Raw genomic sequence first — 15,100 nt, 5'->3', positions numbered from 1 at the left:
CTAAGATGACTTTAAGCAAGTGGGCCCAGCTCTCATGACTTCGAAAAAACCCAATAAAACTCTTGTCGGTCTGCACTTTCTCAGCAACAACAATCTGTGTTAACTGATCCTACAACAAGTAAAGTCTATTTAAAAGACTCTTTCAAGTGAGCACCTGTCTTACTTTTTTAAACAACCGTCAATGTCCGTGTTAACTGATCCTACAACAAGTAAAGTCTATTTAAAAGACTCTTTCAAGTGAGCACCTGTCTTACTTTTTTAAACAACCGTCAATGTCGTTGTCTTTTGATGTCGCGCCCTCTTTCATAGAATTCGTTTTATACCGCGACAACGCTATTGTTTCACTATAAGATATCCCGATGTTCTTGTTTGTCTTCTTTCCGGAATGTCTTGCATTTAGTATAAAACGAGGGACTTGTCGCTCAGCTAGACGATAAAGCTGTTCAGTGAGTATGTCATGTTCACTATTCTTCCAAGCAAATTTCCGTCAATCTTGACAAAATCGTTCACTTTAATCGGGGATAGGAATGTTGAAATTCTTGTTTACATGAAGATATAGCAGACGATTTAATGTGCCAGTGGTTCCTTTAAGTGAATAAAAACATTTAGCATCACACCAGTAAGAGTTTATGATGGATCAGTTCGAAGAGTCATCAACGATCACGTAAAGGATCACGTTACTTCGCTCATGGAAACAAAGCATTAACTAAAATAGTCATATATCACCAACTATGATTTATTTCAAGTCGAATTATAGTATTTGAGATACAGATCAAAATAGGCTACCATTATATGATGCTTGGGGTATTAGCCTACGGAAATGGATTGGTTTTTCGGCTCGGTAACTTTCCCAAATGACAGATCGTTGCTCAAATTGAACAAGTTACGTGTTGTGATATTTGGCATACCCCGTGTATTGCTGTTGCATCAAAACAAACATGCTGAACATGTGATTTTGTCCCTCTTCTCTGAAAGATTCCTATGCATCACTGTTTGACGTAATTTAGATGAGGACCGACCCGCGAAGATCCGGGGTAGAATAGGTCTTCAGCAACCCATGCTTGCCGTAAAAGGCGACTATGCTTGTCCTAAGAGGCGACTGGCGGGATCGGGAGGTCAGACTCGTTGTCCTGGTTGATGCATGTTATCGTATCTCAATTGTGTGGATCGATGCTCATTATGTCAATCACTGGATTGTCTGGTCCAGACTCGATTATTTACAGACCGCCATCATATAGCTGGAATATTGCTGAGTGCGGCGTTAAACAACAAACAAACAAACGTGAGGACATCTAAGCCTTATTTCGCTTATTTTTGCTTTCACTTTATAGAATCTACAATATTCCAGAATAGTTCCGATGAGCTACATGGCCTTGTGCATTATGTTTTATATGTAACTTTACTCCAAAAACATTTAATTTAGAAATCTCCGGGGAACACAGCCAGAATGATGAAGAGGCACGTGCTGTCTGTTGCCTTGATTCTATGTGTCATTGGTGACTTTATCCCGGGCTTTGGAAGCCACAGAGTGATGGCTGTTATTCCGAAGCAAGGTATTTATACTGTAGATGAAGTTACAGACGATCAGGCAGCATGGGACAATAGGAAGGTCATCCTCTTCCTCGGTCAACTTAATGCCTTAGAATCCTTTAATATTCTGAGACACACTCAGTGGACAATTAGTATACGAGTTGTAAAATCTGCATCTTCCTGTGGCAAGGGAGTTATCTGACTGTAAAAGTCCTGTTTCCACCCTTGCAGAACTAGACTGGAATTTCTGGGCTCGATCGTAGCGCCATCAGTCACTATTACGAGTTATGTCCCTTCTATGTCCATCCTATTTTACCAATCAGATTCCACCTCGCATATGACTTGCATTTGCTTCAAACAAAATGGCGGCGCCCAGTCAAGAGGCCCTGACCGATAATCAGGATCTATATTGTAATATAACGGGTCTTACTTCGCGAAGTGTATCAAATCATGTGAGCACCTTGATTAAAAACATGAAATGATTTGGAAGATACCTGTTGACGTTAAGTTGAAGGTACACATGCTTTGCAAATCCTGAAATCGACCGAAATCTACAAGCCAGTTCACGGACCGGATGTCAATTTCGTTACGCGATTTTGATTGGACGATGTATAAACTCGTTAGTCCAGCCAAAGTACAACTGCAATATTCCAGTCTAATTCGGCAAGGGTTAAAACTGGACTTTTATAGTCAGTTAAAACCCAAACCTCAGGAAGATGTGAAATCTGAGGCAAATACTAAGGCAACATGTGATGATGGACCTACATTTGCTTAAAGTTAATTCTTCATTTTGTTTATCATTTCTGTAAATTGCTGTTGATAGGATAGGTTGTTTTTTTGAGTATACATCATATATTCATTTTAATTAAATGCATCTATTTTATCAATTTGTTAATGCCTTTGTTTTCGGTATTTCAGACACCTCAGTCACACGTCGTCCAACAGGTAATGTATTTTGTCAGCTTTATTTTTATGATAGATATCCCATATAGACTTAGTGCTCGTGGGTTTCACGACCTGCATCACTTCGGGCTTTCCTCCCACATGAAGCTGACACGCCGTGATATAACTGGAATACTGTTAAAACGGCGTTAACCAAACTCACACACTCACTCACTCACACACTCACCATATAGACTTATAAAACTTGTGAATTTTCAGTGGTCCAAACATCCTACCTTATCCTTACCAGATGAAGGTGACCCGTCAGAGTGGAGAATACATGTAACTGATTCTATTTCGGATACCAAACTTAAAGTGCCCGTGAAGATCTGGAGTAGATAGGTCTTCAGCAACCCCTGCTTGCCGTAAAAGGTGACTATGCTTGTCGTAAGAGGCGAATAACGGGATCGGGTGGTCAGGCTCGCTTACATGGTTGATGCATGTCATTGTGTCCCAATTGCGTGGATCGATGCTCATCATGTCAATCACAGGAATATCTGATCTAGGCTCGATTATTTACAGACCGCCGTCATATAGCTGGAATATTGCTGAGTGCGGCGTTAAACAACAATCAAACAAATCGGATACCAAATTAATACTCCCTGCACATCCGATTTCTCATGGTAGAATAGAGCCGGTGTGGCCTGTAAAATCGGAGCAATGTGCAAACATATTTTCATTATGATTGGGACCAAGTATGTTCAATTTCAACCTTGTTTTCGTCTAACGTAAAATGTAAACTGTATACTTGTGTGGACACTCATTCACCATATAATTAAACATGTTATTTTACAGGCCACTTTGTCTCTCTCCTGCTGTCGATGAGGTGTGCCTTCTGTCGCCGACAAAGAAATCAGCCATGCATCGATCGAATTTGTTCCTTGATATCAGAAAGTCACTAAATATGGCGAGACGATAACTACACACGAGTAAGTGAGTGAGTGAGTAGCGGTTTATGACGTTAGTGACAATATTCCAGCAATATACCATGTATAGGAATAGCAATGTTTAGTAGCCACACCGCGTTTTTCCAAGGATCATGCATTAAATGATGTAGAACCATACTCCCTCACTCACTCAAAGGATATATGTCATTGGATCCATAGTTAACATCAATAAAACGATACTAATGTATATTTTATGACGAACTTTTGTTTTATCCCAAGGAAAAATTTGGGCATTATGAAACAAAAAATGCAGTTTTCATAAAAATGTAATGCAGATAATGCCGATGTTGAGATGATGATGTTCAGTGGTGACCGCAAATAAAGAATTGTTTTATTCAAACATAAATGTTGTGTGATTTATTGTTATCAAAACCAATGGAGAAGCTGCACAGCACATACAAGCTTTAGACACCGCTTGCAATATCACCACGTGCCCTAAGGAATTGTCACAGGCGATAAGGAAACATGCAAGGAAAAAAAGTTATGAAACATTATCCCGGCGGTGTCTTAAGCAGTATAGAGTGTCCACACCACTTTGACGAAGAATAACAAGTATGACGCTCTCGATGATCATATTACACATTCACGTTGGCCATGAGAAGTAGGTATTTGACATGATAGCCCCGTCTGGGAAAATACGAGCTAATTTGTAGCCTCGTCTTGGAAAATACGACTTCATTTGTGAGACGGACACGTTCTTGAATAACAACATCGACGTCTCATACTGCTGGTGAACATCAGACGGTGAGTTTAATTAGACAGACCTGTTGACATTAGTTCGTTTCAATGCGTTAATAACAGTAATTTGATCCTGATCCCTGAAAATAAGGTGAGTTGGTGCGATCAGCCAATCGGTTCACACAATATTGTGTGAGTGAGTGAGTGAGTGAGTGAGTAAGTGAGTGGGTGAGTGGGTGAGTTATAGTCACATCAGCAATATTCCAGCCATGGTGAGTGAGTGAGTGAGTGAGTCAGTGGGTGGGTGAGTTATAGTCACATCAGCACTATTCCAGCCATGTTGTGACTAGACAAAGTAATACAGCTGTTTTCATTAAAGGGCAGTAACATCACTGGTAATTTACTTTTTGTTAAAAACAACCTTGAAAACAAGACCAAGATGAGATTGTCAAACAACGACACTATATAATTCTCAGGTTATAAACAACCGTTAGCCAATTAGCTGCAATTACATCAAACTAATACAAATTAATGTAACAACTGGTCTTCTTCACTATTTTGTCTTGAAATGATAAGCTATAGTGTTTTCCTTTAGGGGAGAAAATCAAAACTCGTTGTACGCATTTATAATATGTTCTTGGAATGAGAACCAGATGGCAGTGAGAGATATTAATGTGCACGTTTCCACCGATGTTTATTGCCCCTCGAAATGAAGGAATACGTGCCGACAGTGTTCCTTAAGTCACCTCAAACTCACCAGGGGCGGTCGGGTAGCCTAGTGGATAAAGCGTTCGATCGTCATGCTGAAGACCCGGGTTCGATTCCCGACATGGGTACGTGTGAAGCCCATTTCAGGTGTCCCCCTCCGTGATATTGCTGGAATATTGCTAAAAGCGGCGTACAACCATACTCACTCACTCACTCACTCACTCACTCACTCACTCACTCACTCTCTCTCTCTCTCACACACACACACACACACACACACACACACACACACACACGCCCTCCCACTAACACATACTTTCATTCACAGACTCTCTCGCAAACATACTCACACTAAAATACACACACACACAAACACACACACACACACACACACCAACACACACACGCCCTCCCACTAACACATACTTGCATTCACAGACACTCTCGCAAACACACACACACACACGCACACACACACACGCACACCAACACACACACGCCCTTCCGCTAACACACACTTGCATTCACAGACTCTCACGCCAACATTATCACACACACACACACCAACACACACTCACACTCACACTCACACTAACACATACTTGCATTCACAGACACTCTCGCCAACATACACTAAAACACACACACACACACACACACACACACACACACACACACACACACACACACACACACACACACACACACACACACACACACACTCCCACTAACACATACATGTACTTGCAATCACAGACTCTATCGCAAACATACTCACGCTAAAGCACACACACACATACACACACACGCACATCAACACACACACAAACACGCACACACACACGCACGCACACACACACATACACATACACATAATGAATGTTGACACACTGATTATGCCGATGTTGATGTTCAATGGTGACAGCAAATACAGATTTGCTCAATAAATAAATGTTGAGTGATTACCGTTATCAAAAACAGCTGCAGATTACATACATGGACGGCTTTAAACGCAGCCTGCAATAATATCCCCCATGTAATTACCACAGGCGATAAGGAAACATGCAAGGAATGCTATGTAATATTATTCCTGGCGGTGTCTTAAGCAGTATAGAGTGTCCACACCACTTCGACGAAGAATAACAAGTATGACGCTCTTGAGGATAATATTACACATTCACGTTGGCCATGACAAGTAGGTATCCGACATGATAGCTCCGTCTGGGAAAATACGAGCTAATTTGTAGCCTCGTCTTGGAAAATACGACTTCATTTGTGAGACGAACACGTCTACTTGAATAACAACATCGACGTTCACATCCTGCTGGTGAACATCAGACGGTGAGTTTATTTAGACAGACCTGTTGACATTAGTTCGTTTCAATGCGTTAATAACAGTAATTTGATCCTGATCCCTGAAAATAAGGTGAGTTGGTGCGATCAGCCAGTCGGTTCACACAATACTGTGTAAGTGAGTGAGTGAGTGAGTGAGTGAGTGAGTTATAGTCACATCAGCACTATTCCAGCCATATTGTGACTAGACAAAGTAATACAGCTGTTTTCATTAAAGGGCAGTAACATCACTGGTAATTTACTTTTTGTTAAAAACAACCTTGAAAACAAGACCAAGATGAGATTGTCGAACAACGACACTATACATATCTCAGGTTATAAACAACCGTTAGCCAATTAGCTCCAATTACACAAAACTAATACAAATTAATGTAACAACTGGTCTTCTTCACTATTTTGTTTTGAAATGATAAGCTATAGTGTTTTCATTCAGGTGGAAAAAACTCGTTGTACGCATTCATAATATGTATAATAATAAGAACCAGATGGTAATTAATGGTTGGTTTGTTTGTTGTTTAACGCCGCATTCAGCAATATTCCAGCTTATGTGACGGCGGTCTGTAAATAATCGAGTCTGGACCAGACAATCCAGTGATTCATATAATGAGCATCGGTCCACGCAATTTGGACCGATGACATGCATTAACCAAGTCAGCGAGCCTGACCACCCGATCCCGTTAGTCGCCACTTATGATAAGCATAGTCGCCTTTATGGCCAGCATGGGTTGCTGAAGACCTATTCTCTCGTAACGAATATGAATGGTTCTGTACTTTTGAGATATGTGTATACTTTACAAATTTACAAATCTTCACGAGTCAGCGAGAGATATTAATGTGCTCGTTTCCATCGATGTTTATTGCCCCTCGAAGGATCCCCGTGGAACAGGATCAGAGTAGATCCAGTGTGCAAAATAAGCGCATACCCGGTAGCCCCAGGTTGCCTTCTGGGGCGGTCGCGTAGCCTAGTGGTTAAAGTGTTCGCTCGTCACGTCGAAGACCCATGTTCGATTCTCGACAATGTGTGAAGCCCATTTCTGGTGTCCCCCGCCGTCATATTGCTCGAATATTGCTAAAAGCGGCATAAAATCAAACCCACTCACTCATTCACAACCACATCGTATTCTAGTTATCCAAATGATAAAATTCTGGATATGGTATCAGATTGTAGTCCTAACGTTGCTGAACCTGGAAGTGTATTTCCCTCTTTCCTACCAGACGTCTTCTTGTATTTGTCAGGGTAAACACTTGGCTAATTAAATCTGAAATAGGCTGACATCTTTAGTTGGAAAACTCAAGGTGCCTCCCTTAAATCGGGATACTTACTGTGTCCTACAACCAATTCTTGAGTATCAGAAACTGCACCCCCTATTCTACATCCGATTCTTGAGTTTCAGGCTCAAACTACTCCCCATTTTCTACATCCGATTCTTAAATATCAGGCTCAAACAACTCCCCTGTTCTACATCCGATTCTTTAATATCAGGCTCAAACTACTCCCCCTATTCTATGTACGATTCTTTAATATTAGGTTCAAACTACTCCCCTGTTCTACATCCGATTCTTTAATATCAGGCTCAAACTACTCCCCCTGTTCTACATCCGATTCTTTAAGATCAGGCTCAAACTACTCCCCCTGTTCTACATCCGATTCTTTAATATCAGGCTCAAACTACTCCCCCTGTTCTACATCCGATTCTTTAATATCAGGCTCAAACTACTCCCCCTATGCTATGTACGATTCCGACACCGACAAGATGGCGAGTGACATTCCTTTTCTCTACATGCATATAGGAGTTATATATTATTATTTACTGACCAATAACTGGTTCCTCTGCATGTGATATGTTATTACAGTTTCAAAAACAGCTGTTGATTACATGCATGTACGGCTTTAAACGCAGCCTGCAATGATATCCCTCAGTTAGCACAAGCGATAAGGAAACATGCAAGGAAAGTTATGAAACATTATCCCTGGCGGTGTCTTAAGCAGTATAGAGTGTCCACACCACTTCGATGAAGAATAACAAGTATGACGCTCTTGAGGATCATATTACACATTCACGTTGGCCATGACAAGTTGGTATCTGACATGATAGTCTCGTCTGGGAAAATACGAGCTAATTCGTAGCCTCGTCTTGGAAACTACGACTTCATTTGTGAGACGGACACGTCTACTTGAATAACAACATTGACGTTCTCCTTCTGCTGGTGAACATCAGACGGTGAGTTTAATTAGAGAGATCGGTTTACGTTAGTTGTTTAGCAGATTTATATTCTATATTTTCAATTTACTGAAATCATTTATTCATTTTTTGACAAGTAAGGTTCGTAGTGATAGCGATAGATATTAATTTGCAGTTTTGCACCGAAGTTGATTCCTGCTCAAAGCATCCCAGTGAATCAGGATCAGAGTAGGTCTAGCGTGGCTATATTTTTTGTAAGTGGAAAATAATCAAGACCTGTTGACATAAGTTCGTTTCAATGCGTTAATAACAGTAATTTGATCCTGATCCCTGAAAATAAGGTGGGTGAGTAAGTGAGTGAGATGTCGTCTATATATGTTTTCCACAATCTACGTCAAAGTCTGCATCATACATGTACGCCTCAATTGAGAAATTGTCAGATCTCACTCACTTCCTGTTTGAGACAAGGCAATGTCGTCAATTTTGGTATCGTTCGACATTTCAGATATGTTATGTGGTAACTACAACATACTGGCAGATGAATGTTCGGTGATTTGTGCACGTGGAGAGACTTTGGATTTTGAGTAGCACCCGTGAAGATCCGGGGTAGAATTGGTCTTCAGCAACCCATGCTTGTAACGGGATCGGTAGGTCAAGGCTAACTGACTTGGTTGATGCATGTCATCGTATCCCATTTACGTAGGTCGATCCTCATGATGTCAATCACTGGATTGTCCAGTCGATTATTTGAGTCCGAACACGATTATTTTCAGTCCGCCGTCACATAACTGGAATATTACTGAAACAACAAACAAACACACAAAACATGCATGTTATAAACAACACTTTAAATGCAAATTCTATTTCAACTGCATCCAATGGTCTCACAACTTTTGTAGCAAATGCTGCAAAAAGGTATTTTGAAAGGTGCTTCTTTATCCACTATTATAATCATGTATAATGATGAAGAAACATCTAAACTGAATGTTGTCAGATCTTGCTCATCCAGCCACTACCTTGTGTTAGAAACTTGCAGATATTATCAAATATCAAGGCCTATGTTACGCCTGTGTTCTTTCTCTAGTGTGCGACCTGTCGATAGTATACACATCTCGCCCATACAGAGTATTCCTGTAACAGAATAAGCATCATTAATAAGTTTGCATTATTTGCTATTAAACGAAATAGTTTTCTTCAGAATAATCCCGTTATATATAACCATAAGGTATAATCAACTTCTGTTGTGTCACATAAGGATATAATATCCATTCAGCGTGTGTACATACAGCGTTCTCTTCAAGTATAATTAATTACGTATAATTAATAATATATACATGCATAATGGGCCAGTGGTCCCTTTAACTGAATAAAAAACATTTAGCATCACACCAGTAAGAGTTTATGATGGATCAGTTCAAAGAGTCATCAACGATCACGTAAAGGATCACGTTACTTCGCTCATGGAAACAAAGCATTAACTAAAATAGTCATATAGCACCAACTATGATTTATTTCAAGTCGAATTATAGTATTTGAGATACAGATCAAAATAGGCCACCATTATATGATGCTTGGGGTATTAGCCTACGGAAATGGCTCGTGTTTAGGCTCTGTGACTGTATGTAACTTTCCCAAATGGCAGATCGTTGCTCAAATTGAACAAGTTACATGTTGTGATATTTGGCATACCCCGTGTATTGCTGTTGCATCAGAACAAACATGCTGAACATGTGATTTTGTCCATCTTCTCTGAAGGATTCATATGCATCATGTAATCTAGAAGAGGACAAACTCGTGAAGAGCTGGGGTAGAATAGGTCTTCAGCTACCCTTGCTTGCCGTAAAAGGCGACTATGGATGTCGTAAGAGGCGACTAACGGGATCGTGTGGTCAGACTCGCTGACCTGGTTGATGCATGTCATCGTGTTCCAATTGCATGGATCGATGCTTATGATGTCAATCAATGGAATGTCTGGTCCAGACTCGATTATATACAGACCGCCGTCATATAGCTGGAATATTGCTTATAGCGGCGTTAAACAACAAACAAACAAACGTGAGGACATCTTAAACTTATTTCGCTTATTTTTGCTTTCACTATACTGATTTTACAATATTCCAGAATAGTTTAGATGAGCTACATGGCCTTGTGCACTATATTTTATATGTAACTTTACTCCAAAAACATTTCATTTAGAAATCTCCGGGGAACACAGCCAGAATGATGAAGAGGCACGTGCTGACTGTTGCCATGGCTCTGTGTGTCATTGGTGACTTTATCCCGGGCTTTGGAAGCAACAGAGTGATGGCTGTTATTCCGAAGCAAGGTATTTATACTGTAGATGAAGTTACAGACGATCAGGCAGCATAGGACAACGGGAAAGTCATCCTCTTCCTCGGTCAACTTAATGCCTTTGAATCCTTTAATATTCTGGGACACACTCAGTGGACAATTAGTATACGAGTTGTAAAATCTGCATCTTCCTGAGGCAAGGGAGTTAACTGACTGTAAAAGTCCTATTCCCACCCTTGAAGAACTAGACTGGAATTTCTGGGCTCGATCGTAGCGCCATCAGTCACTATTACGAGTTATGTCCCCTCTATGTCCCTGCTATTTTACCAATCAGATTCCATCTCTCATATCACTTGCATTTGCTTCAAACAAAATGGCGGTGCCCAGTCAAGAGGCCCTGACCGATAATGAGGATCTATATTGTAATATAACGGGTCTTACTTCGTGTAGTGTTTCAAATCATGTAAGCACCTTGATTAAAACATGACACGATTAGGAATATATTTGTTGACGTTAAGTTGAAGGTACACATTAGGGCTGCAACGGTTCACCACTTCTTCGATTCGGTTCGATGCTCGATTATTTCTATTCGATTCGATTCATTAGTCTAATAATATGCAATGATTCATGTATAATATGCATAAATAAGTAACAAAACGTGTATTGAACAGTGCGACACTGTGCACCAACAGGACAAACTCATCACCTCAGACTGTGAGGTCAATCAGGTCATCAGGGATGATCATGTTTTTGGATAAAATAACCAGCATGTCCACATTGTCACTACTGAGGGAAGCCCTCTGAGCAGTCACAACATCCCCGGCTGTTGAAAAGACCCTCTCACTAGCCACACTTGTGGCAGGTGTGCCAAGGCACTGTTTGGCATATTTTGACAACAAGGGATACTTTCCCTCTCTCACCCTCCACCAACTCAGTGGGTCAGACTCTAGGCTGGGCACCTCATCTTCTTTATACATACTGATCTCACTCTCTGTACGTTCATACAGACTTTTAGCTTCCTCCACATGGGTCACAAAGACATCACCAAACAGATCAGATAATGCACAACTCTCCTTGTCGCCCTTGGCTTTTACTTTAGCAGGTGGTTCTGCATCACCATCATCATCATCATCATCATCATCATGAACATTAGTTACTTCACCAGATCCTGCACCAGATGTTGATGGAGTTGCTTCTGTGATCATTGGAAGATTGGGCTCAGTCCAAGTCTCAGTGGGCTTAGTTGAGGGATCACAGACTCAGTTTTCACTGTAACCTGAAGCAAATAGTTTAAAATACTTCATTGTTAGTTGGATATATTATATAAATTTCCAAAAGCACAATTCATTTTACATTCTACAAATATGAATTTACTTTTATTATTTGTATACCTGTGACTGTAAAATGGTGTGGAGCTCAACAGTACTCTGACCGATGGAGTGGTAGACGTTCCGTCTAGATGCTGAATCAATGTAAGGCAGTGCCTTAAATCTGCGATCAAGGGCAGAAGAATTTTGGAGGAAACTCAACGTATCATCCTTGGAATATCTGAAAAGTGGAAATAATAAACATTGAAAATTTGATATTAAAAAAATAAAATGATCTGAAGAATAAGCGGTGATCAAAAATACGGATCAAATCAACTTTATATGTCAATTAATTTGCAAACAATTTAAAAAAAAGTGACTTGTCAAAAAATGACAAATTTATTAATGCAGTTATACATACCTGCGATTGAGATCATTGTTGATTGCTTGTTTCACATCAGACACCAGGCCTCTGTCATTGGGACAGACTTCAAGTTGTTTCAGCAACATCTCCTTCAGTGAGTGAATGAGAGACGCAGTTGGGTGTTTTTTGCTACACATCAATGTTGCCACGGTTTTCAGAGGTTTTAATACCTTGATGATGTCTTCAATGTTGTGAATGTTATCATCATTCAGTGTAACAATATCCTTGACATTTCTTCTAATGTGAGTAAGAGTAGCAAACACAGCGGTCTGTTGCTCAATGTATCTCTCTAACATATCGTACCTGGAATTCCATCTTGTTGGAACATAATTGATCAGTTTGTGGTTGGGGAGTTTAAGTTTTTTTCTGATTCAGTGCAAGAGAGCTTGTGGCCGATGTACTCTTGTGAAAGAAGTTAACTACACGTCTCACTCTCCCAAGAAGCCTCTCCATGTGGTTAACTTTGAGACCACGTTGAGTGGCAATGTTAACTGTATGAGCAAAACATCCAATGTGTGGATGTAAACCAGCTTCCTCGGCCGCTTTGACAATGTTGCTTGCATTGTCTGTAGTGATAGCAGGACCACACCCATTTCTAGTAAGGTCCCACTCGGAAATGGTCACTGAGAGACTTGCAGCTAGGTTTTCTGCTGTGAGAGATTCGCTGAATTTCTTTTTTTGTAAGGTATAGTTCTGTATTTGCCAATCTTTGTCAATGAAATGAGCAGTGGCTGCTACATAATTTTCAGTAGCCCTCGAAGTCAATGCATCTGTCGTTATAGATACATTTTCAGCTTCTTTCAACTGACGTTTCACTCTTGCCACTACAGTTTTCATTATGTAAGGCAGTACAGTATTAGAGAAATAAGTCAGGGATGGTAAATTGTATCTGGGCTCTAAAACATGTATCATGTGTTTAAATCCATCATTCTGAACAGTTGAAAAAGGTCGCATGTCACAAGCTAAGTATCCTCCGATGGCCTGAGATATAAGTGTGGATTGATAAGTAGTCAATTTTGCCTGTCGCATAACTTCTGTGAGTTTATTTTGACCAGATGAAACTGGCTTACTTTCGTTTTTGAACTGCTTATTCTTCGCGTTGACATCGAGTCCATGCTTTCATTTCAAATGGATTGAAAGATTAGTTGTGTTTCCGGCCTTGTACGTAATGTCCTTGTAACAAACTTTACAAGTTGCAGCATCTTTCGACTGTTGCCTAAACCCGAAATGAGCCCAAAACCTTAGATTTTAGATGACATGGGGCTGGTGACAGCACGTCGTCTGCCATGCTTTCAAAGGGAGGTCACTCTAATCAATTTTCGTTTTCAAGTGACAGTCGTCAAAAATTTCAAACAAATGCAATTTTGGACATTTTCACTTCGTCGATATGAACGCAAGTCTTTTAACTTTTTTCGTCAACGAGGTAGGTTATTTTGGTTAATTTTAAATTTATTACAAAAATTGGAATGAAACGAATCGAAATCTAGACATTGTAGATCGAAGATCGAATCGAGACGACAAGTACCGGTTCTCGGTGCACCGAATCGAACCTGTGCAGCCCTAGTACACATGCTTTGCAAATCCTGCAATCGACCAAAATCTACAAGCCAGTTCACGAACCGGATGTCAATTTCGTTACACGATTTTGATTGGACGATGTGTAAACTCATTATTTCAGCCAAAGTACAACTCAAATATTCCAGCCTAATTCGGCAAGGGTTAAAACTGGACTTTTATAGTCAGTTAAAACCCAAACCTCAGGAAGATGTGAAATCTGAGGCAAATACTAAGGCAACATGTGATGATAGACCTACATTTGCTTAAAGTTAGATCATTTTGTTTATCATTTCTGTATACTGCTGATGATGGAATGTTTTTGGAGTATACATTATTTATCCATATTAAGTAAATGCATCTTTTTTATCAATTTTTTTATGCCTTTGTTTTCGGTGTTTCAGACACCTCAGGCAGAACAAGAGGTAATGTGTTTTATCAGTTATATATTTATGATAGATATCCCATATAGACTATTACATTTGTGAAAACATCCTACCTTATCCTTAACATATGAAGGCGACACGTCAGAGTGGAGAATACATGTCCAAAGATTCAAAAATTGTAACTGATTCTATTTCCGATACCAAACTAAAAGTACCAGTGACGATCCGGGATAGAATAGGTCTTCAGTAACCCATTATTGTCATAAAAGGCGACTATTCTTGTCGTAAGAGGCGACTAACGGGATCGGGTGGTCAGGCTTGCTGACTTGGTTGATGAATGTCATCGTGTCCTAATTGCATGGATCGATTCTCATGATGTCAATAACTGGACTGTCTGGTCCAGACTCGATTATTTACAGACCGCCGTCATATAGCTGGAATATTGCTGAGTGCGACGTTAAACAACAAACAAACAAATCGGATACCAAATTAATACTCGCTACACATCCAATTTCACATGGTACAATAACTACACACGAGTGAGTGAGTGAGTAGCGGTTTATGACGTTAGTGACAATATTCAAGCAATATACAATGTATAGGAATAAAATTGTTTGGTAGCCACACCGCGTTTTTCCTAGGATCATGCATTAAACGATGACTAATTTGATGTATGGCATTGTGTCCCAATTGCGTCGATCGATGCTCATGATATCAATCACGAAATGTCTGGTCCAGTCTCGATTATTTACAGACCGCTGTAACCATACACCCTCACTCACTCAAAGGATTATAA

General features: G+C 40.1%; 1 protein-coding gene and 1 long non-coding RNA gene across 3 annotated transcripts; one reads left to right on the top strand and one right to left on the bottom strand.

The window, feature by feature from the left end:
- The first annotated feature begins 8,294 nt into the window (after positions 1–8,294).
- On the top strand, positions 8,295–14,344 carry LOC139471393 (uncharacterized). Of its 2 annotated transcripts, XR_011653838.1 has the most exons (4): positions 8,321–8,380; positions 8,847–8,988; positions 10,538–10,667; positions 14,323–14,344. It is a non-coding gene; the product is annotated as an uncharacterized lncRNA (long non-coding RNA). The 2 variants fall into 2 exon arrangements; XR_011653837.1 differs by lacking the exon at positions 8,847–8,988 and having other exon boundaries at positions 8,295–8,380.
- Positions 11,341–12,660, bottom strand: LOC139471398 (E3 SUMO-protein ligase ZBED1-like). The gene is made up of 3 exons (XM_071253766.1): positions 12,362–12,660; positions 12,025–12,181; positions 11,341–11,871 (listed from the first exon to the last, which is right to left on the bottom strand). The coding sequence occupies exons 1-3, from the start codon at positions 12,658–12,660 to the stop codon at positions 11,341–11,343; spliced, it is 987 nt and encodes a 328-aa protein (XP_071109867.1).
- Positions 14,345–15,100: the final 756 nt, after the last annotated feature.

The sequence above is a fragment of the Haliotis cracherodii genome, unplaced genomic scaffold (genome assembly GCF_022045235.1).
Source record: "Haliotis cracherodii isolate W230 unplaced genomic scaffold, xgHalCrac1.p SCAF_22, whole genome shotgun sequence".
Classification (NCBI taxonomy): domain Eukaryota; kingdom Metazoa; phylum Mollusca; class Gastropoda; order Lepetellida; family Haliotidae; genus Haliotis; species Haliotis cracherodii.
Note: the sequence above shows the minus strand (reverse complement) of the source record. Positions and strands in the feature narration are given on the sequence as shown.

Bases quoted from the DNA above. Each gene is read 5' to 3' on its own strand.
- LOC139471398 (XM_071253766.1), bottom strand. From the start codon at position 12,660: ATGTTAGAGAGATACATTGAGCAACAGACCGCTGTGTTTGCTACTCTT. The intron at 12,182-12,361 runs GTATGTATAACT...TCCACTTTTCAG, and splicing joins AACAATGATCTCAATCGCAG to ATATTCCAAGGATGATACGT. The intron at 11,872-12,024 runs GTATACAAATAA...CCCTCAACTAAG, and splicing joins ACACCATTTTACAGTCACAG to CCCACTGAGACTTGGACTGA.